The sequence below is a fragment of the Octopus sinensis genome, linkage group LG16, assembly GCF_006345805.1.
Source record: "Octopus sinensis linkage group LG16, ASM634580v1, whole genome shotgun sequence".
Taxonomy (NCBI): Eukaryota; Metazoa; Mollusca; class Cephalopoda; order Octopoda; family Octopodidae; genus Octopus; species Octopus sinensis.
Genome location: NC_043012.1, coordinates 3,838,378 through 3,860,023, shown reverse-complemented (window position 1 = coordinate 3,860,023; position 21,646 = coordinate 3,838,378). Strand labels below are relative to the sequence as shown.

At 35.2% G+C, this 21,646-nt stretch overlaps 1 protein-coding gene and 1 long non-coding RNA gene across 6 annotated transcripts in view; both read left to right on the top strand.

Annotated features, from left to right (window-relative positions):
* LOC115220413 (ubiquitin carboxyl-terminal hydrolase 3-like) overlaps window positions 1–10,687 on the top strand; it is a 116,306-nt gene extending 105,619 nt beyond the window's left edge. For 4 of the 5 annotated variants that reach the window (XM_029790535.2, XM_029790534.2, XM_029790536.2 and 1 more), the window contains 2 exons: window positions 1,889–1,929; window positions 3,210–7,392. In XM_029790535.2, coding sequence (XP_029646395.1) covers window positions 1,889–1,929; window positions 3,210–3,355 — 187 coding nt within the window. In that variant the 3' untranslated portion in view covers window positions 3,356–7,392. Of the gene's footprint in view, window positions 1–1,888; window positions 1,930–3,209; window positions 7,393–9,889 lie in introns of those variants that run through there. The other variant, XR_005002408.1, reaches the window with a different exon arrangement.
* Window positions 10,688–10,833: 146 nt separating this feature from the next.
* Window positions 10,834–15,077, top strand: LOC118766473. Its single transcript, XR_005002409.1, has 2 exons — window positions 10,834–13,300; window positions 13,700–15,077. It is a non-coding gene; the product is annotated as an uncharacterized LOC118766473 (long non-coding RNA).
* Window positions 15,078–21,646: the final 6,569 nt, after the last annotated feature.

Sequence of the window (21,646 nt, the reverse complement as noted above, 5' to 3'; positions counted from 1 at the left end):
TTTGAAGACAGTCCTTCAACAAGCTGCCATCTAATGATTAAATATATATATATAAAGAAATTGAAGAATTTCCTATAAAGGCATACTCATTAATTGATATTACCCCTATTGTCAAGTAGATAAGGTACCACTCTCCAAAAATATTGTTTACTCAAAGCAAGGGAAGTTATTCACAAACAGTTTCTTTTATCATCTTAAACTAAACTCCTTATTTCTGGTTCAAACAACATTAATATTCTTCACCAAAAATATTGATCCTGGCTTTTCAATCAAACTAACAACTTCTATGGAATGTTTTGTTATTTTATTTTAGATTCATCTGATATTGAATGTCAGATTTTATCATCATTATCAGTCTGCTTTCAGTGTTGGTAAGGAACGGATGGGTCATCCCTCTCTGAGTAGGTTCTTATTCAGTGTTACAACTGTCTAAGACGGGTTGGAGGATCGTATCTCATTTGTATGTTCTCAGTTTTGGCATAATTTCTTCATTTAACGTCCGTTTTCCATACTGGCATGGGTTAGACGGTTTGACTGAAACTGGTTAGCTGGGGAGCTGCACCAGGTTCCAATCTGATTTCACATGGTTTCTACAGCTGGGTGCCCTTCCTAATGCCAACCATTCCAAGAATGTAGTAGGTGCTATTTACGTGCCAGTTGCGAAACACTGACATCAGCCACAACTATGATCTCACATCATCCTCTTTAATTGTTTTATGTCCATCATCCAAGCCTGTATGGTTTGTTGCGAGTCCTTTAGAATTTATGGTTAGATGCTCTTCCTTGCCATCCACTTGCAGCAAGAATTGGGTGTGTTTTATCTTGCTACTGGCATTGAGTTTTTACCATGTCAGAACTAAAGTGTTCCCTCTACTCTGTATCTTTGTATCTTTTTTTAGTTACTACTCCCCAAGGTAGGTTTGGAAACTCTAGATTTCTACATCGTCTGTTTGTTTATTACAGCTTTATCTTTTCTTTATCTTAGCATTCTAAATGCCTGAGTAGCATGCCTTCCTCAGTGGTTTGGTGTGTGTAGACTATTAGAAGAAAGTACTTTACTTGAGAAAAGAAGTAGGGGTTGGAGCGAGACAGGCTATCAGGCTGTAGAAGACTGCCTCAATAAGTCTCATTCAACCCATGCCAGCATGGAAAGAGACGTAAAACAATGATGATGATTGTCTCAATTTTTTTTCTTTTTCTTTTTAAAACGTTTAGAGCAGGGGCTCCCAAACTTTTTAGACCATTGACCTCTTCATGGAGTCCTTAACCCCTCATCAACCCTCAAGCATGTAAAGAAAATAAATAAATAATAATTAAGTAGATGTGCATTTATCGACTCTTTGAATAGCCCTATTGACCCCAAGGGGTTGATATTGACTACTTTGGAGACCCCTGGTTTATAGGGATTATTTATCATATAGATTAAGGCAGAGGTGGGGCAAGTGTCTTCTACTGTTACCCCAGACTGACCAAAGCCTTGCAAGTGGATTTAGTTGATAGAAACTGAATGAAGCTTGTGTGTGTGTGTGATGGTTGTAAACAAACACCACCATCATATAAGTAGTGTTTATTCCTTACTTGAAATACATGAGAGTTGGTAACAGCAAGGGCACCTGGCCATAGATTTGCATCAACAAATTCTGTCTGACCCATACAAGCATGAATGATGATGATGATGATGATGATGATTAGTTTTTATAATTTTAGTGTAGCAGAATAACTAAGACATTACTTCCAGAAACTTCAGTAAGCTTCCTTATATGGTATTGATATAAATTATATAAAATATCTAACATTTGTTGTGTAGTTGTTTGTAACATTAAATTATTGAAATATATCCAATCAGTAAAAACAATCTAATTCGTTTGTTTTGTTTTCCATTTGTCAGTGCTGGTTCAGGACATTATACTTCATATGCTATTCACAAAGGTGAGATGAATTTCTGCAATTCAAATGGACTTTTGTATTTAACTTTGTTGAAAATATTCTCTAATGTACAACATAACTTTTCAATAAGTGAAGTCATTGCTATTTCTTAAATTGCTACACTTCTTGGGAAATATTTCTGACTGCATTTATTATAATTTCACCAAGTGTGTGTGTGTGTGTGATCAATATAGCTTGCATGAATCAACAAAGGAGACTGTATGTACTGAGATTGCATCTACCATCTTAATGATGCAAATATTTTACTACATTGTAATGAAATATTGTTGCAGGAGCAGATACATTGGAGCATTAGTTTATGAATTTAATTCATTCCTGAATGCCTGAAATGTTAGTAAACCAAAACTATTTCTGCCATCAGAAAGTCAAGAGAAAGCACAGCAAATTCAAGCAGGGATGTGCACTGAATGAATGCTAGGCATCAACTGACACTCTCCCCTACACTGATGCACCCAGCTTGTTGCCAAGTGTTGTGGCCAGCCTGTGTACTCATTACTCGAGGCACCATTCATCACCTGAGATGCTTTACATTAAAAAAAATTGTTTATAAACCAATATAGGCGCAGGAGTGGCTGTGTGGTAAGTAGCTTGCTAACCAACCACATGGTTCCGGGTTCAGTCCCACTGCGTGGCATCTTGGGCAAGTGTCTTCTGCTATAGCCCCAGGCCGACCAATGCCTTGTGAGTGGATTTGGTAGACGGAAACTGAAAGAAGCCTGTCGTATATGTTTGTGTGTCTGTGTTTGTCCCCCCAGCATTGCTTGACAACCGGTTCGGCAAAAGAGACCGATAAAATAAGTACTGGGCTTACAAAGAATAAGTCCCGGGGTCGATTTGCTCCGACTAAAGGCTGCAGTCAAATGACTGAAACAAGTAAAAAGAGTATATGTTCTTGATGAGAGGCACTAGTAAACTGGAGTTTGACTGTAAATGGTACCTGACCAAAAGAGAGAGAGAGAGAGAAGGTGATCCTAACCAGAACAAAATTGACTTAGTGTTTGCTCACTCTGCTAAACATCAGAGTGTATCTGTTTGAATGAATAAAGTTGACATGAAAAAAAGGAAAAGATGAATGGACAGACAGTTTTATAATCACTTGGAGTGAATTGTTAGTATGGACACCAGCATAATATTTAGTATTCTGAAGATATGTTTATAATTTTTTTTTAAATGGGAAGAGTTGAATTACCTTGGTGGTAAAATTCCCTAAGAATTTCTTTTGAAATTTCTTTTGAAATTTATTGTTGTTCTTGTTGTTGCAGGTGTTTGGTACCACTTTAATGACAGCAATGTCACAGTATGCAATGAAGAGACTGTGTCACGCTGTAAAGCCTATATCTTGTTCTATGTGCGACGTGAATTCAAGCTTCCAGAAAATATTGGAGTAAACAATAAACTTGATGATTAGATAATCCATGCATATATGTAGGCAGACCGCCATGCCTCACACATACACGTACACACACACGTATACACCCACAGATATATGAGCCAACAAAGGAGCCTCTATGTGGTCGCTTGACCTGCTAGAAATAGCAGCCAAATTTCCCTTAAATCTCACCCTACCATCTTAAAAAAAGATGATATCTAATTAGGCTTGTTTGCTACTCGAGTTTTGAGCCCAAGAGCAAACAGAGGGTTTCTCTCCGGGCTTGCTGGTCTTCTGCTAGTGTTGCTATTTGTCTTGGTGACCTCATGATTCTGGGTATTGACCCTTAAATGGAAGTATTTGTCAACAGGGAGTGAGAGAAGGAGAGAGAAAGAGAGGGAGAGTAAGAAAATGAAAAAACAAACAAAAAAAAAACAAAAGTTGTTGCAGAACTGGTTGCATCGTTAGTTCTTATGAACTCCCTCAGTTCTATTCAAGCTGTACCAGGCTGTACCAAATTGTACCAATTGACTATGCACAATAACTTTTTAGTGTGCGTGTTTGTACAGAGATATTAAGCGTTCCTGGAGTTAAAGATTTGGTTTCAGTTTTGCTGGGAAGCCCAGTGAAAGTAGAAGCTTCATAATTTATACTACCTCATTGTGCTTCAGCTCAGTGGCTGGAAAACTTTTCCTATTTTCATTCTATTTTAGATTTTTTATTTTCATTTTTTTTTTCTTCCATTTTCCCCTTTTTTTTTTTCGTTCATTTTTTCCTTTTTTTTTTTACCCTCTTATTTTCATAACCATCTTTCAAAACTATTTACAAGTTTATAAATTTATTTCACTCATGAAAATGTCTTAAGTATATTTTCTAATAAGTCCTGCCTTTCTTGGTCAACAAGATTTATTAGAAGCCATTTAACAGTGGATTGATTCATAGAACAGCAATGTGCTATCAACTTTTTTTTTTTTTAATTTCTCCTCATTCTCAACCAGTTTATATTCTAATGTTATTTTACAGAGAATAGTTAATAATAATTTTTAATATTTCATACCAAACAATGGTTTTAGTTAATTGTATTCTAAACTTTAGAATGTATAACTGTGTTTACAATAACAAAAAAGAAAAAAACGAAACTATTTTTAAAAAATTTCATTGATCACAAATTGATTTAGGAGTTGTTGAAACTTAAGGGATATTCGCTGTTCGAAGTAGAAAAATACTATATCATGTTTTATGGGTTCAAATGAGCTTCTGATTTGGTATCTGGGTAACTTTTAATATTTTAGTTCTATTTTCAAATAACACTCTTTTGTTAACATAAATTGGCTCTATTTGAGATTCAAAAGAGGTTTTTTTTTTCCTTAGATATAACTTATCATAATGGTCCTCAGAATTTAAGAAGAAAAACATCAATTAGGATTATTGTCTTCAGCAAAATTGCAGTTATAATATGTTGTAAAAAACAGAAATTATTTTCTACAAACTAAAAACACCAGTGATAATTATTATCCACTAAATCATTTCATGTTTCAAGCTAAGACAAATTTCTGTCGTTCCCACATCATTTTTCATTTATTATAAAATATAACACTTTTTTTATTTTATTTTCTGTCTTTCTATTTTCTTTTCATTTTTTTTTTAGTTGGTTCCTTGCAGAACTTCATTGACTCATTGGGTTTGTTTGCCTTTGAACAACTGAATGTTGTCATAATTATGTACTGAGGTCTTATGAAGCATTATTGATATGTTGTCATCAACATCATCATCATCACCATCATCATTATCATCAATAATCAGTGTAAAAAGTGACAAATAAAAGGTTTGGGCGAAGGCCTTATCATCTGTATAAGAGAAATTCTTTCATGTTATTAGTTGAGATACAAGAAAGATTTTGTCATTTACAGAAAACTGTCCATTAGTAAAGAATTGTTCAATAAGTATACAACCTTATTTCTATTTAAAATCATCACCGTGATCAGCATTCTTCTTCTTCTTCTCATTATTATTGTTATTATTATTAATTCTTTTTTCTCATGGAACAATGCATTCAAGAAATGTCTGTAAGTGAAGTGACTCTATTTGTTAGGTAACAACATCATCTTTCATATGTTACGTCAGTTGTGCTATCAGTGAAGTTCTCAAATCTTCAGTCTCATACTGCAGCCAGATTAATCAAAGATTAACTCATGCGAAAAATCAGCAATATTGCCCAACTTGCCATTATATTTAGCATTTTCTTTCTTTTTTGTTTTTTTTCTCTTTAAACTGACAAATGTTTTCTTCTGGTTTAACACCTTTCCATGGCCCTTGGATATTTTTTTTGCAGAAAACACTGTTGCAACCGTTCAGGACTGGTTTTTGGTTTGAGGACACCTCATGGATTGTGGTTTATTCTTCCTTCTCTCCACCACTGTGAGGCCCTACAAAAAGGCTGTGGGTGCTGTTAATCCTTCGATTATATCATAAATTCTTTTAAAATGTTGTGTAATAAGCGTGTGCTTTAATGGCTGACAAGAGAGGTAACTGCTTCTTTCTATGCTTATTAATTACCTCCCCTTTATTAAACACTTCATTCCCGAGTTTTGATTCGACATTTTTGTTTCACAGAATAGATACTTAGCTAAGGAATATTGTCTCTTGCATCTCCAGAATTGTATCGAAACAGATTAGACAGCATCCCTAAGAGGAATCTACTTTTAAAAATAAAATAGAAGAAAAACTTTTACAGGTTTCTGTCATTGAATGGACACCACTTTCAGAGATTATAGCTGACTCTTGGGAAGCTGAAAGGCAAAAGCAGCATTTCTTCCAACTTTACGTTCTGAGTTCAAATGCCACCCTTTCTGGGTCGATACAATAAGTGCCAGTTGATTACTGTGGTCGATGTAGTCAACTTACCCAACCCTTCAAAAACTGTTGACCAAAATTTGAGATTATTATTATTTTTATTAGGAAAATAGTTGACATGGCTTTTGTTCCTTACTCTATTTTGTTTTATAAATCTGTGAGAAATACAAGACAGCTGTATGGTCAAGGAATTTACTTTGCAAGCATGTGGTTCAGAGGTCAATCCCACTACCTGATTTCCTTTTGTGTCTTCAGCCATAGCTCAGATTGATCTCCTCATGAGTGAAATTTGATATACAGGAACTTCGGATTCCCATGGTGCATGCGTGTGTGTGTTTGTGCGTGCGTGTGTGCTTCTGTGCCTGTATGTGATGTGCGTATACTGGTGAAAGATATACACATTAAACATATTAGCAAAAAATTGATTAACCAGTGGATCGGAGAAAAAGCATCTTGTGGTAGCTGTTTCACGACTTCACCTTGTCGTTTTCACCATTGAAAATAGATTGAACAACTATTGCTTCCTTGGAGATTTGTAACCAACAATGCTATTTTTTGCAAATTGCAACATGAAATTAAGTTAAACTAACGTTGGTGTAATTCATATTCAGATACATAAGGCCATGACCCCGGTTACAAATATATCTGTGCTGGTTCTGTCATTTATGTCATATTTGTACTCATATATTCACGTTTGTGTGTGTGGCATAACTGAGTTCAATCCTATATATGCTGTGGTGCCTTAGGCAAGTATCTTTTACTGTATCCCTGGACTAATCAATGCCTTGTAAGGGAATTTGGTAATTGGAAACTGAAAGAAGCTTGATGCGTGTGTGTGTGTGTATGAGGGGGCATGGCCTTGTTGTTAGGGTACTAATGATTGTGAGATCATCTCATTTCCAGGACCCGGTTGTGCATTGTGTTCTTGAGCAAAACACTTCATCTCACATTGTTCTGTGTTCATTTTGCTACCTGACATGTAAATCACTGGGGGGAGCGACCTAATGTACAGCATAAACATTTGATCAGCCATTTGTGCCGGTTGTTCAGCAAGAAATTGCAGAACTGTCTTTCTTTGACTGTGAGAGACTATCATCACCGTGTGTGTGTGAATGTTTACGAAACATTATGCTCAGGTGCTGCAGGTGATGATGTCTATTGGACATTTCCTGACAGCAAACCATCCACTGTTTTTGCACTTTCAAATTTTAGTGGAATAAAAATTTTAAAAAATTCCTCTCACTTGAAACATTGGGCAGGCATCAGGAAGTGTATCTGACCAAATATAATCCTGTCTTAGTTTCCTACTATCTAAACCAGTCATGGGCAACCTACAGTCCACAAAACTTTCTGAGTGATATACCTAACGAAAAGCTACCTTGAATGATTTTAGAAGTGCATCCTGCCTTGTGATGAACCAGATCTTATGTCACCAGAGGTTTGCTCATGCATGATCTAAACTATGCTAGCATTAAACAACTTGCTTTAAATGAAAAGATACATAGATAATGCTGACTACATTATCAGAAGATCTGTTCTTATTAGTCATTGCGTTCTGCTCCTGAATAAGGCCCATAACTGTGTTGAATCCAGTTTGCTTTACTGAACAAACTGTTTGTGGTAGGAGTAGTTTCTAAATGTAAAGATGTTTGCTACAAATAATAAGCAATCTCCTCCATGTTAGCTCTACATTTAGCTCTCTATTTAAAACTGTATACAGCTATGGTACGACCACACTTGGAATTCGCATCATCAGTTTGGAACCCCTATCTTGCACAGAACATTGACCTCCTGGAATCTGTCCAGAGACGTGCAACCAAACGCATACCCTCCATCAGACACCTACCATATTCTGAGCGCCTTGTTTCCCTGGGCATGGATTCACTGAAGCTCCGGCGTTTGGCGACGGACTTGGTAAACACCCACAAAGTTATCAACCACCTCACCAACAACAACACTGAACACCTTTTTGATCTCCATGTGTCTAACACACGTGGACATACCTACAAAGTCAGAAAACAATACAGCTCCCATGACTTTCGGAAACATTTTTTCACGCTCAGAGTTGCTGAAGCATGGAATAAACTGCCTGCGTCAGTTGTTGACTGCCATGACACTGCATCTTTTAAGGCCCTCATGCTTTCCGAAATCCGCCGAAACTACACCTGATTATATATACACTTTAGATGAGTTGTAGTGCACCTGAGCACTGTACACAATTATTATTATTATTATTATTATTATTATTATTATTACAACTCTGATGTGTGACAAGTTTTTTGTATTTATATGTACACTCACACATACATACACAAATACAACTGCTGTCAATAGATTGTCATTTTGCTTAGCAAATGCAAGAAATAAAGCAGACATCACATTAATATGTTTTATAATATTCGTTTTAAATCAGATGTTACTTACATTTACTTATTGAATTAATGTTCTTTATTCTTGATGTTAATAGTTTTACTGTGGCAAAAAGATTTATTTATTTATTTATTTTTACTTTAACCTTATAACATCTATTATTCATAATTTTTGGTGCTTTAAATATTACTCACAAAGTTTATAGTCTCTTCACATTTGAATAGCCTTATTGCATACAAACTATTATAGTTGTTTCAGATTTATTACCACTAGATTGTCATATATATGTATATAAAGGGGATTTTTTTAGAAAAATTATATTTTAAAAAATCCCTTTTATACTTAAAGTGTATTAAGTGATTTTCAGAAAGACTTTCATATATATATATATATATATATATATATATATATATACACATATATATATATAATGTATATATTAATTACTGGTATGCAACCATATATTAAAGGCTTTATAAGTTAATGCTGTGTCCTACATGTTAGCAGTACAATTCAATAACTTTTTAAAGTTATCTTCACAGATTTTCTATGTAAAGATAGCTTTAAAAATTATGTATGTATGTGTGTGGGTGTATATATATATGTGTGTGTATATACACACTGCATATGTGTAAGTAAATTTAATTTTTTTTACATCAAACACACTCCTCACCCTTAAATAAGCTAAAAAAAAAAAAGAAAACTAAGTTGTTTTATTTTCTTTCTGCGTATTAATAATTTAGGTGTTATAAGGTTAAATGAAATTTTAAATTCTTATTTACTTCATCCCCTGAAGTCTTATTTTCAATATTTCTTTTGAATTTTCTCTTTAGACTCTTAATCTTGTAATCTTACTTTCCCTCCAGTGCAGAGGAAGAATTTACAAAAGTACAATATTACATTTCAACAACATCAACAACATACCTACCTATATATATATATATATATATATTATACTTACAGCAGCTTAGCAATAACTGACAACTTAATGATGTGCCCCAAATTACTTCCTGTGAAATAAAGGATACATATAGAGTTTCATATTACATTTTATTAGGGAAGCAGTAGAGTAGCAGAAACAGTATAGCCCCTGACTATATCCCTTGCATCCAGTTTCTGGTTGATGCAGTTTTGCAAGCATTCTGGGTTCATTTCCCACTCGTGTCTCAGCTTTACCTTTCACCAGTAAAGTAAGCGACAGACAAGTACTAGCGTCAGTTCATTCAACTATACAAATCTGTGCCATAATTCTTGAGTAAGAGATCATTATTAGACTCCAAGCTATTTCATAAGAGTTTTCAGCCCAATCAACCAATTCTTATCTAGTCAAATTTTTTACATTTCTTTCATCATACACACACACACACACACATTTACAGTTGAAAGTCTGTGCAAAGCGTTTTCTTTTTCTAGCCATGTTGTCTTTGCTTTGTGTTTTAATGAATTCAGAAATATCAGATGATAATCGTAATGATAATAACAGTTTCTAATTTCGGCACGAGGCCAGCAATTTCAGGGACATGGTAAGCCAATTGTATCGACCTCATACTTAACTGGTACTTATTTTATCGACCCTGAAAGATGAAGGGCAAAGTCAACCTTGGTGGAATTTGAACTTAGAATGCAAAGCTGGATGAAATACCATGAAGCATTTTGCCCAGTGTGCTAATGATGTTGCCAGCTTTCCACCCTAATCATAACGATAATAATAACAGCAATAATGATTCGGCTCCTATTTCAGTGGGTGGGGGTATTTATTTTTATCTTCCTTTAACATCTACCAAAGCCTAATCATATGAAGTCATCTCAAGTTATCCTATTTTATCTTGGCACACATTTAATACAGTTGGTTGTAGGTTCAATCCCTGATGTGTGACAACTTAAACAAGCATCTTGTACCATAGCCTCTGGTTGACCAGTGCCTCGAGAATGGAATTTAGTTGACTTCTTATATAGACAGTCACTGTTTTGGGGATGATAGACTAATCTTTCACTTGGTTTAATACTTTAACCCTTTAGCATTCAGATTACTCTGTGTCAAACGTAATGCTTATTTATTCGCATTGTTTTGAATTAATCATGCATAATCTTATAGCTTTAAGATTTTGATAATGTGATTATTATTTTTAGAATGATATAGGGTAGGTGTGAGAGGCTGGATCTAGCCAGTTTGAACATAAAACAGATCGAATATTTCGACTGGATATGGCCAGCTTAACCCTTTTGTTACCATATTTCTGTTGAGATGCTCTGTGTTTCTTTAAATTACTTTAAATATAACAAATAATTTACTAAAAATAACTTAGTTATCATTCAGCTAGTGTCAGGAACATAAATTGTGACTTAGGTTTGGTGGAAGATTTTAATTCAAAACTTATGAAAACAAGACATTTGTACTCAGAGCCAGAGCTGCAGGTTGGTAACATAAGGGTTAAATGCTAGTGTTAATGCTAGTACTCCACCCATTGGTATCTTTTGTGGAATCCAGCTTGTAGCAAACATTTGGATCAGGTCTCCAGTCTAAGAATAACCCATGAGTTGTGTTGATTTCTTCTAGATTTGGCAGCCCAACCAAATAAATGATGGGCTCAGTCCCTTGCCACCTCTGATTATGCCATGACAAAATTAAAAGAAATTCCTCACCATTTCGTTCTTGACATTTGAAATCTTTAAGATATTGGTTAAAATAGATTCTGTATGCAACCCAATGACTCACAGTTTTTCCTTTTTTTTTTTTTTGTTTTTTGAGGTTTACTAGTAAGTTTTTTTTTATTTATTCATCTTCACCTATTTCTCATTCCATTTTATTCATCATCATGAGACTGGAACATTCCAAAAAAAAATTAACTTTTTAATGATTTGTAGTTGTTGCTAGTTGAGTATGAAAGTGTGTGTTGTGTTGTGTTATCTATCCATTTGTTTTCCTTTTAAGACGATCGACTGAGAAGGGAACAGTTGTCTGGCTGGTCCCAACATGACTTCACTATGATTTGGAAAGTGTTGACATCCATGCCATGCATATCACTTTAGTTTTGAGGGGTCAATGCCAAAAAGTTGTGGTACTTTGAAACTAAAACTATTTCACTACATGGTCCTCATTCATGAAGGATGAGGCGTAACATTAGGCACCATGCAGCAGCAGTCTGAGGATTTGTAATGATTTGTGTCGTTCCTCTCAGATCATTTAGATATTGAATATTGCATAGTGCTGAATTTCACATTGTCAAAGAGACATCTGAAACATAGTACTCTACTAGAAGCCAAAGGTGATGTTCTTTTTGCGATTGCCAGACTGATTTGAAATAGTACAGCCAGATCTCCCTCAAACTACACTCTACCCATTTTAAATGACATATTGGACAATGTGGTCCCTGGTATAGAATAAGAGAGGATGGTCATAGCTGGAACACCTTTGATTGTGGGTCTGTTCATTCAGGGTTAACTTGGGGCTACACAACAATATTATTCTGTTATTAATCTGTTGTCATCATCATCATCATTTTAATGTTTACTTTTCCATGCTTGCATGGGTCAGACAGAATTCATTGAAGCAGGTTTTCTGTGTCTGGAAGCCCTTCCTGTTGCCAACCATCACCTGTTTCCAAGTAAGGTAATATCTCTCCATGGCCAGACATGCTTTCATGGAAGATTGGAAACCGAAAACATTGTCTGTATGACAGAGATGCTCATTTGAAGTGTTACACTATTCCTTATTGTAAATCAATCAGTTCAGTAGATTATCCCAGTCAGGCTGAAAGTATGTATTGGGTCTCATAATTTTGTTTACCGTAATCATATAAATTCCATGAATCACTCCATCAATTTCACATCATCAAACCTAAAAGCCTTTCTCTTTTCTTTCCCATCCCCATCATATTTATTTCTAGTTTTTAACAAAGGGTTGTATTTCAGTAATTCTTAAAATCTGGGGTTTTTTAATCAGAAAATTATTTTGAGACAATTCACATACTTATGTGTATTGTTTGTTTAGTTTTGTTTTCTTTTTTTAATTAGAAAATATTTCTGTCAGAAATAAATCTTCAAAGGACTTAATGAGCTAGCTTTCCCATTTTAGACCATTTTGTCTTTATACAATCACTTCCATGCTTCCATGAACACAAGAACCTCTTACGCAGTTGTTCATCCAGCCAAATTTTCCACTAATGCTACGCTATCATTTCAGAAAAAGGAAAACACACAGATTAGATAATGTCGTCCCAGGTTAATACTTTGCATCGTTTAAGTTATATATATTCATTTTTGACGGAGGAACTTAAAAGTAGATAAAGTTTTAAATAATAGTTTGTAAATAACGGGTTAGAAATATTTAATATGTGTGGGTTTATGTTAAAGATTACATTTGTCCCTTGTTCTTTTTCCCTGTTTAACTATCTTCAATTCTGAATCTTGTAACTGATGAATAACAAACAAACAGACATATGTTTTCAGTCTTTGAAAATACCATAGATTGACATGGGACAAAGTGCTTACACTATTTGTTCCAGCCCTTTATGTTCTGGGTTCAAATCCTGCCTAATTCAGCTTAACCTTTCATCCCTCTGGGGTTACTAAAATAAAACACCAGTCAAAAATTGTCCTCGGTTTAATCAACTACCCCACCACTCTTGAATTTCTGATCATGTGCCTATATTATAAATTCTTATCAATTATTTGACAAGTAACAAATAAAAACAACAGAGTTTCAAATATGATTGTGGTCAGCTTTGCTTTTTATCCTTCTGGGGTCAATTTAATAAGTAGGTGCAGGAGTGGCTGTGTGGTAAGTAGCTTGCTTACCAACCACATGGTTCCAGGTTCATTCCCACTGTATGGCACCTTGGGCAAGTGTCTTCCACTATAGCCTCGGGCTGACCAAAGCCTTGTAAGTAGATTTGGTAGACGGAAACTGAAAGAAGCCCGTTGTATATATATATATGTTTGTGTGTCTGTGTTTGTCCCTCCCAACATCGCTTGACAACCAATGGTGGTGTGTTTACGTCCCTGTAACTTAGTGGTTCGGCAAAAGAGACCGATGGAATAAGTACTAGATTTACAAAGAATAAATCCTGGGGTCAATTTGCTCGACTAAAGGTGGTGCTCCAGCATGGTTGCAGTCAAATGACTGAAACAAGTAAAAGACAATAAATAAAAGAATAAAAGGTGCTTATAAAGTACTTGGCATGATTTAGCAGATTCTACTTTTCTCTTAAATATAATTATTTAATCAGTTGAAATGCCAAAATCAGTGGCACATCCCATTATATTCCATGTTCAAATCCCATAAGATTGTTTCTATATTAGAAATCAGTTTTTAGTGTTTTGTCTATCTTAGTGGTTTTTACTTTATGCTTTGTTTTTATATATAGTTTTTTTTTAAATATTTTAATAGCTAATATGTATTTTATTGCTGCAGTTCTGTTCTTTCATCAGATATTAATTTATTTCTTTATTGCCCACAGGGGGCTAAACATAGAGGGGACAAACAAGGACAGGTAAAGGGATTAAACCGATGATATCGACCCCAGTGTATAACTGGTACTTATTTAATTGACCCTGAAAGGATGAAAGGTAAAGTCGACCTTGGTGGAATTTGAACTCAGAACATAATGGCAGATGAAATACCACTAAGCACTTTGCCTGGTGTGCTAACGATTCTGCCAGCTTGCAGGCCTTTTCATCAGATATTAATGATATAACACAGTTTTATTTATTGATGAGTTTTATTACTCCTAAATTGGTTCGAGTAATGAATCTAGTCAGGATTTTTTGTTCTCTTCATACACAATAGCAAAAACCATTGGTTACCTATTTTGACTATGTATGCTTACTCTTTCACATACAACATCAGTCACATTGTATTTAACATCTGCTATATAACTAAACTGTGTAGCAACGACCTCATAAATAAAGCATCAATCCATGGGATCCCAAGATCATATTTCGTTCATGTTAGTACTGGATATCTGTGCAGAAGATCACAGAACCATAGTTTGTTTTAATCTGAGAGAACTGAGTTCATATGGAAGGACTGGTGATGAGCTTTAATTTACAACTTGGAATTATAATTCAAGGAAAATATTCTCCATCTGCTCTCCTAAAGCTCCTTGCTGTATTTTGGTTTATATTGCGAAAGATCTCTGACTGGAATTCCAGAGATCTTTTCAAGTGTTCTTAACTGATGTCTTAAAAATCCAGTTATTTCAAGACAGTAGCCACTGTGGTGATTGATACACAACAGACCTTTGTCACATTCTTCTGGTAGCTTGACAATTTCTGATCTGGTGCAGTAAAAATAATAACAATATACATCTCTCTCTCTCTCTCTCTCTCTCTCTCTTTCTGTCTCTCTTCCTCTCTCCTCTCTCTTTTCAGATCAACGTAATTTGGACTGAGATAATGGACACAAATAAATTAAATAAAAATATTAAAACCACCAAAAACAAAACTGTACAATCATTCTATTCTTTTTCTATGTAGATTGGTCAAACATCTACGTTCCATGGCATTGAGAGAATAAATTATTTTTGTTTTGCATGAATTGGTGAATTTATATTTTTTTTAATTTCCTTTTGAAAATCTTAAACACTTTCCGTTGAGATTCAAACTGTTGTGGTTTATTGTTTCTTATGTTGAAATCTTTGTGATGTCTTCCATTTAACATGGCATTTCCTCCTGTCTCACTCCCCCCCCCATCCATGTTTTTTTTTTTATAGTTCATCTGAAATGGCTTCTTTGGTTCATACACATCGAGACAAAAGAAGTTTAAAAGTCACCAGCTACTCAATAGATATTAAATTTTCAGCTTATCTGTGTGTGAAGGTATAAAAGCCTTGTGGTTAGGATGTTGCACTCTAGATCCCAAGATTGTAGTTTCAGTTCCCAGACCAGCAGTGCATAGTGTTCTTGAGCAAAACACTTCCTTTCACATTGCTCCAGCCTGCCCAGCCATAAATGGATAACCCTGCGATGGACTGGAGTGTAGGTGTAATGTTGGCCTGCCCACCCAGGCAGTGGGAAGGAATCATTCAAAAGCTGGTTGATACAGCAATGGTGTGTGTATGTATATATATATATATATATATATATATATATATATATACTCATCATTATCATTATTTAACATTCACATTTGCTGGATCAGATAGAATTTGTTGAGGCAGACTTTCTACAGCTGGATGCCCTTCCTGTCTGCAACCCACACCTGTTTCCAGGCAAAGTAATATTTCCTGTGACCAAACATGTTTTCCATGGAACTTGCAAAACACATAATAATACTTGTATGATGCTGATGCTCATTTACAACCATCACGTGATATTAAGACAAGAGCACACACACATACAATGGTGTGTTTCAGTTTCTATCTATCAAATCCACTCCCAAGGCTTTGATCAACATGGGGTTACAGTAGAAGACACTTGCCTAAGGTGTTATGCAAATTGGACTGAACCCAAGAAACAAGCTTCTTAACAACACAGCCTATATCATCATCACTGTTATCATATGCGTATGTGTGTATATATATATACATACATACATATGTGTGTGTGTGTATAGGCTACTCTGATTTTATACCACGTGAGAGCAATGCCTATTTGAAATTTATTGTAGATATTCGTATTTTCACTACTGTATCACCAGTGCTATTTCAACTAATCAATACAAATGGCCTTAATTTTTATGTTGTTTGAAAATAATGCCAGTTTCAAATTTGACCAAAACCTTCATATTTTTATCACTACACCACTGCTGAGATTTCAATCGATCATTGATGAGCATTTTCAATCAATCAAGGTGAGCATTTGTGTTTGGTTTGTTTACATTCTTTGGGAAGAATTTGTACATTATCCTTTATTTTAACGTAAAACTAGTTACAAGTCACAGACAATAATTAGTGAAATGTTTGTTTATTCATTTACTAATTAGATGTGCTATTTAGTTACTCCCAGTAATATGCCAGAATTTAATATAATTATTATAAGAAGTTTGTTTCCTTACTAATTAATAGTATTTACTTAGTATTGTTTTAAAATAAAGTTATTGTGAATAATAAAAAAAATAAATAGCCATATCAAACAAGAAGAAATTAATGAATGTCTGTGTGTTAACGATGAGGCACGAAGCGACGAGTTCTCGGTCGTCGGCAGCAATATCGAGCACGAGTGCGGCCGGTCGATCGGCGGGGAGTAAGTCTGAGTAGTAGTCGGCCAGGAAAAAAGACCACGAGTGTGTGTCCATGTGTTAGCGACGAGGCACGAAGCGGTGAGTTGTTTAGGACAGGTATAATTACTAACACAAGAACATGTATCATACATTAAAATGAAGCTGGTCCTCCATGGATCACATCCTTACTTCCCAACATAGTCACTGTTTCTCTCAATAGCAATGTTCCACCTTCGAATGGGAGTATGTATCCCTGGCCCATAAAATTCTGTTGACTGTTCTTTGAGCCATTTCTTCACTACAGTTTTCACTTCCTCGTCTCTGGAAAAATGTTTGCCTCTCAAACCCTCTTTCATGGGGCTGAAGAGATGATAGTCCAATGACAAGGAAGTGAAAACTGTAGTGAAGAAGTAACTCAGAGAATAGTCAACAGAATTTTACGGGGCAGGGATACATGCTCTCATTCGAAGGTGGAACATTGCTATTGAGAGAAATGGTGACTGTGTTGTTGAGAAGTAGGGATGTGATCCACAAAAGACCAGCTTCATTTTGATATGTGATAAATGTTCCTGTGTTGGTAATTATACCTGTCCTGAACAAAATGGCATTACTTTTCGACTCACCCTGATAGTAAAACCTATGTTAACAGGATTTTATAGAAAAAGTTATTTCTTTTTATGCTTAGAATGCCTCCCCATGTAAAATCAGGACAGCCTGCATATAATGTGTGTGTGTGTGTGTATTTTAACGAACTGATTGATTGATCACTATTAGTCTTGTTTAAGTAGTAGAATGTATCACTGAGGAGGCCTAATCATTGCCTTCCTTATCTAGCTTTAAAGATGATATCTGTTCAATTTGCTTTGCTTACATTATCCGAAACATTGATAATGCTAATATATTTTTAAAAGACATCTGTTTTGTTAATTATTTACTTAGTCGGAGATCATGGCTGTTTTTATGACCTCCGTCCCTGGTGGGAGGAAGTTATCAAATGCTTGAAGACCCATCCTGATGGCTTACAACAGAATTAATATTCTAGAAAGTGATGTTAATCTGAGAAATAGGCAAAGACGACCAGAAATAGAAACGGCCTCTCTGACAGATTTCTACACTTGTTTCCATTAACCAAATTTAACTGATAAGGACCAAGTCTATGGCTGCGGACATTGATGTAGAGCTGAAAACGAGGTAATTTCTACTCTTCTCCTCAGGAAGCCATCTGTTTGCGATACCAGAGGGCGCACACTCTCCTACCCTGATGTAATCTCCAGGGATACAGGCATCCAGCAACAGGACCTCCGTAGTGCTATGATGGACCGTGAAGTCTGGCGTAACATAGTAAATTCCATTGTCTCGACCACGGTCGAACAATGATGATGATGATGGTTGCAGGCGCTTGGGTATGGCTGATGCACAGGTAAATTGAAATCATATAAATGAGAAGTAAACTTCTTAAACATCTCAGCCATACCTGCACTCAAAAATGAGCGTTTAAACTCTCTTTACTCTGCATGACCATAATTAGATGTAAAATGTTGGGTTTCGTCTGTACTTATATGAAAGGGGGGGGTGTAGCACAGATGGAATTAACTTCAATATCCTAGCTACAAACTGCAGAGAAGAGGACTGCTGGGAAAGCAAGAGTGCCACCGGGTTCTGACTCGGTTGCTACGTGCCCCGACTTAAAATGCTAATCGGGTCGTCTTGAGAGACACGACTAACAAACCTTGTATATGTCAAGGGAGCTAATTCCAGCTAAGGGAGACAACTCTAGCACTACTAATGTGCAATATAATTGAGCTGGGGTTTGATCCAAACCTGCCAGAATAGCTTTCTGTTCGCTTCTGAATAAGGAATATAGCTAAGATATGTAGCACGAGCCTATTGCAACTGGGGTGCTGGACAGGGGTACGGACAAAAGCTCCTACTTTCCAAAAGTGTGAAAGTGGACAAAAGCCACATGTTTATATTTTTCGGTTATGTTTTCCGTTTTTTTTTTTCACACTTCTTGACGCCTAACCTGGTCAAATCTGACATATTTCGTTTTTATTTTCATTTTACTTGTTGCAATCATTAAACTGAGGCCATGCTGGGGCATCACTTCAAAGAAATTTTAGTCGAATGTATCGACTCCAATATTTTTTTTAATGATTTTCAACAAGCACACAGTTAAGCATAAAATGTCTTTCTACATGCTAGAGATAACAGCCAAATCTTTAGACACTATTTTTATATAATTTCCAATAAACATTGACCACGAGGCTGAGAGTGTGTCTTCTCAACAATTCGATGATTTCGTTTTGCATTGCTGCTGAGGTGTAGGTCGCATTTTTTGGAATTATGCTGTAACATTCCTTTAGCTTTGAGTCTTTCTCTAAAGTGTACTGGAATAATTTCATAAAAGGACCGCAAGGCTACGGTATCATCTTCCGAATAAAAATCCAAAACACAAAATAAAGAATTTTTTAAACAAAATAAAACACAAAGTAAATAATTTTTTTAAACAAATTAAATAAAGATAATACGCTATCTGTTTTTGGTACCCCCATCATTCTCTAAAAATGTCGTTTTACGTTCTTCTAATAACTTTCAACCGAATTTTTTATGAACATTTGTTATAGGATCGACAAAATTTCCGGAATGGTTCCCCTTGAAATGGGTGTATTTTGGTATCACATCTATTTCAATAATCCCATTGTACGCACTCCAAATTTATTTACGTTGTTTAGACAAAAATTTTATTTAGTTTGTTTAGAAAAAATAATTTATTTACTTTGTTTAAAAAAAATTATTTACTTTGTGTAAAAAATTATTTATTTTGGTAAAAAAAAACCCATCGATTAATTTGCATACGCGCACTCGCGCTAGGAAGTCGTAAGATCGACTAGTCACGACTAGCTAGCGAGTGCACGCACCGTGACCACTCTTAAATAGTACCAAAGTGCCGACAAACAAAACAAAATAAGGCTTTCTTTGAAAGAGAATACTCTAACCATAAACGACCAGTATACCAGCTTGACGAGAAGTCATGTCTCTGATTTCCATAAAGTTTTGGATCAAATTTTGCTAGAACTGGCTGCATTGGTTGGCAGTCGTCGACCTGTCCTAGATCATCCAATGAGGGTGGCAAAGACTTTGCAAGACCTCCCTTGAGCTGTAAAACTTCGTTTGCAATTCTCTTCGGATTGGAAATTCAGCAATGATTGCTTCAGTTTTCTTTTTCGGCTGTGATTCATTATTTTTGGGCACCGATATTTGCAATAATTAATTCTAAGGTAAGAGTAACAATTTCTTAAAATGTATGTATTTTTAAATTAAACTCGAAAGAGATTTCGGTTCAAACAATTTTGTTTTTCAATTTCTTCAAAGTTATGCTTTTTTAGTTAAACACAAAATAATTTCATTATAAACTTTGTTCAAAGAGTAAGAAAAATTATTCAGTGAAAGTTCACACCTGAAAAATACTTTCTGAATGTATATTTTGGGAAATTTCAAAACTTTTCCTTTTTCGCGAATAATAAATCCTCTCTGACTAGTAAGAAATGAAATGACGTTTTAATGTCCATCTTTGTTCTTATATGTACGTGTGTAGTGATGCGTTTATTACCATAAATCAGCAACAATTCTTCAGTTACTTTTCAACATCAACAAGGACAATCACCAGCACCGTCGTCGCCACCACGAACACCAAACACTTTGACCAGCTCTAAATTAAATTACCCACATTTTCATATCACTTACTAAATCAAAAGAAATTCAATTTATTGCATCTTTAGCGACTTCAGATACTGCTAATTTTTTGGCGTTTTATCATCCAAAAGTGGAAAATAAACCAAACTAAGAGTGGAGGGGCTGAGATTCGGGGGTGCTGAGCACTCCATAGCCCCCCCCCCCACCCCGCAGATATAATTTAGAAGATATGCAGACACACTTTATGCAATCTGATCTGCGCAAATTCAGTCATTAAACAGTGGTCATGCTGGGACACCACTTTGAAGTACACTTTTTTAAAAACCTAGTAGTTTATTCTATTGGTTTCTTTTGCCAAACCATTACGTCATGGGGACGTAAACACACCAACACTGGTTATCAAGTAGTTGTGGAGAATAGACACAAAAGCTTACACATATCTAGATAAATTATACATATATATACATACCTACATATATTATGCTTTTCTGTAAATTTCAACTATATATATATATATATATATATTATATTATATATTATATATATAGTTGAAATTTACAGAAAAGCAAAAGACGAAGACAGGTGTATATAAACAACAAGCAGGTGTAATAATAGTTTGGCATTCAGGAAGGTGAGAAACTTTTTTATGTTTCGAGCCAATGCTCTTTAACAGAAAGGAATAAACTGTGGAGTTAGCAATCAATCATGGCAACAAGAGATTAGGAAGTTGTTTATTATTGACAACAAATTTGTTGTTAAAAATGAATTCCTTATCTCCAGTTTCTTTTTTCTTTTAAATGGATATAAACTATATGCTTTACATATTACCTCTTGTTTAAGGAAATTCATTCCCCCAAAATACTAGGTATTGAACCAGTATTTCCTTGGATGAAACCATCCCTTCATGAGGTTAACATATCCTCTAATTATATATATATATATATATATATATATATATATATATATATATATATATATATATATATATATATATATATATATATATATAAATAAATAAAGGTGCATGGCTTAGTGGTTAGGGTGTTGCACTCTCAATTGCAAGATTGTGGGTTCGATTCTCAGACCGGGCGTTGCATTGTATCTTGAGCAAAGCACTTCATTTCATGTTGCTCTGCGGTCATTTCATTATCTGACATATAGCACATGGTGCACCTGTACAGGTAATGTCAATTTGATGGTAGGAGTGAGCTTATGTGCAACGCCAGCACTTGATCACTTTAAACAAATCCTCT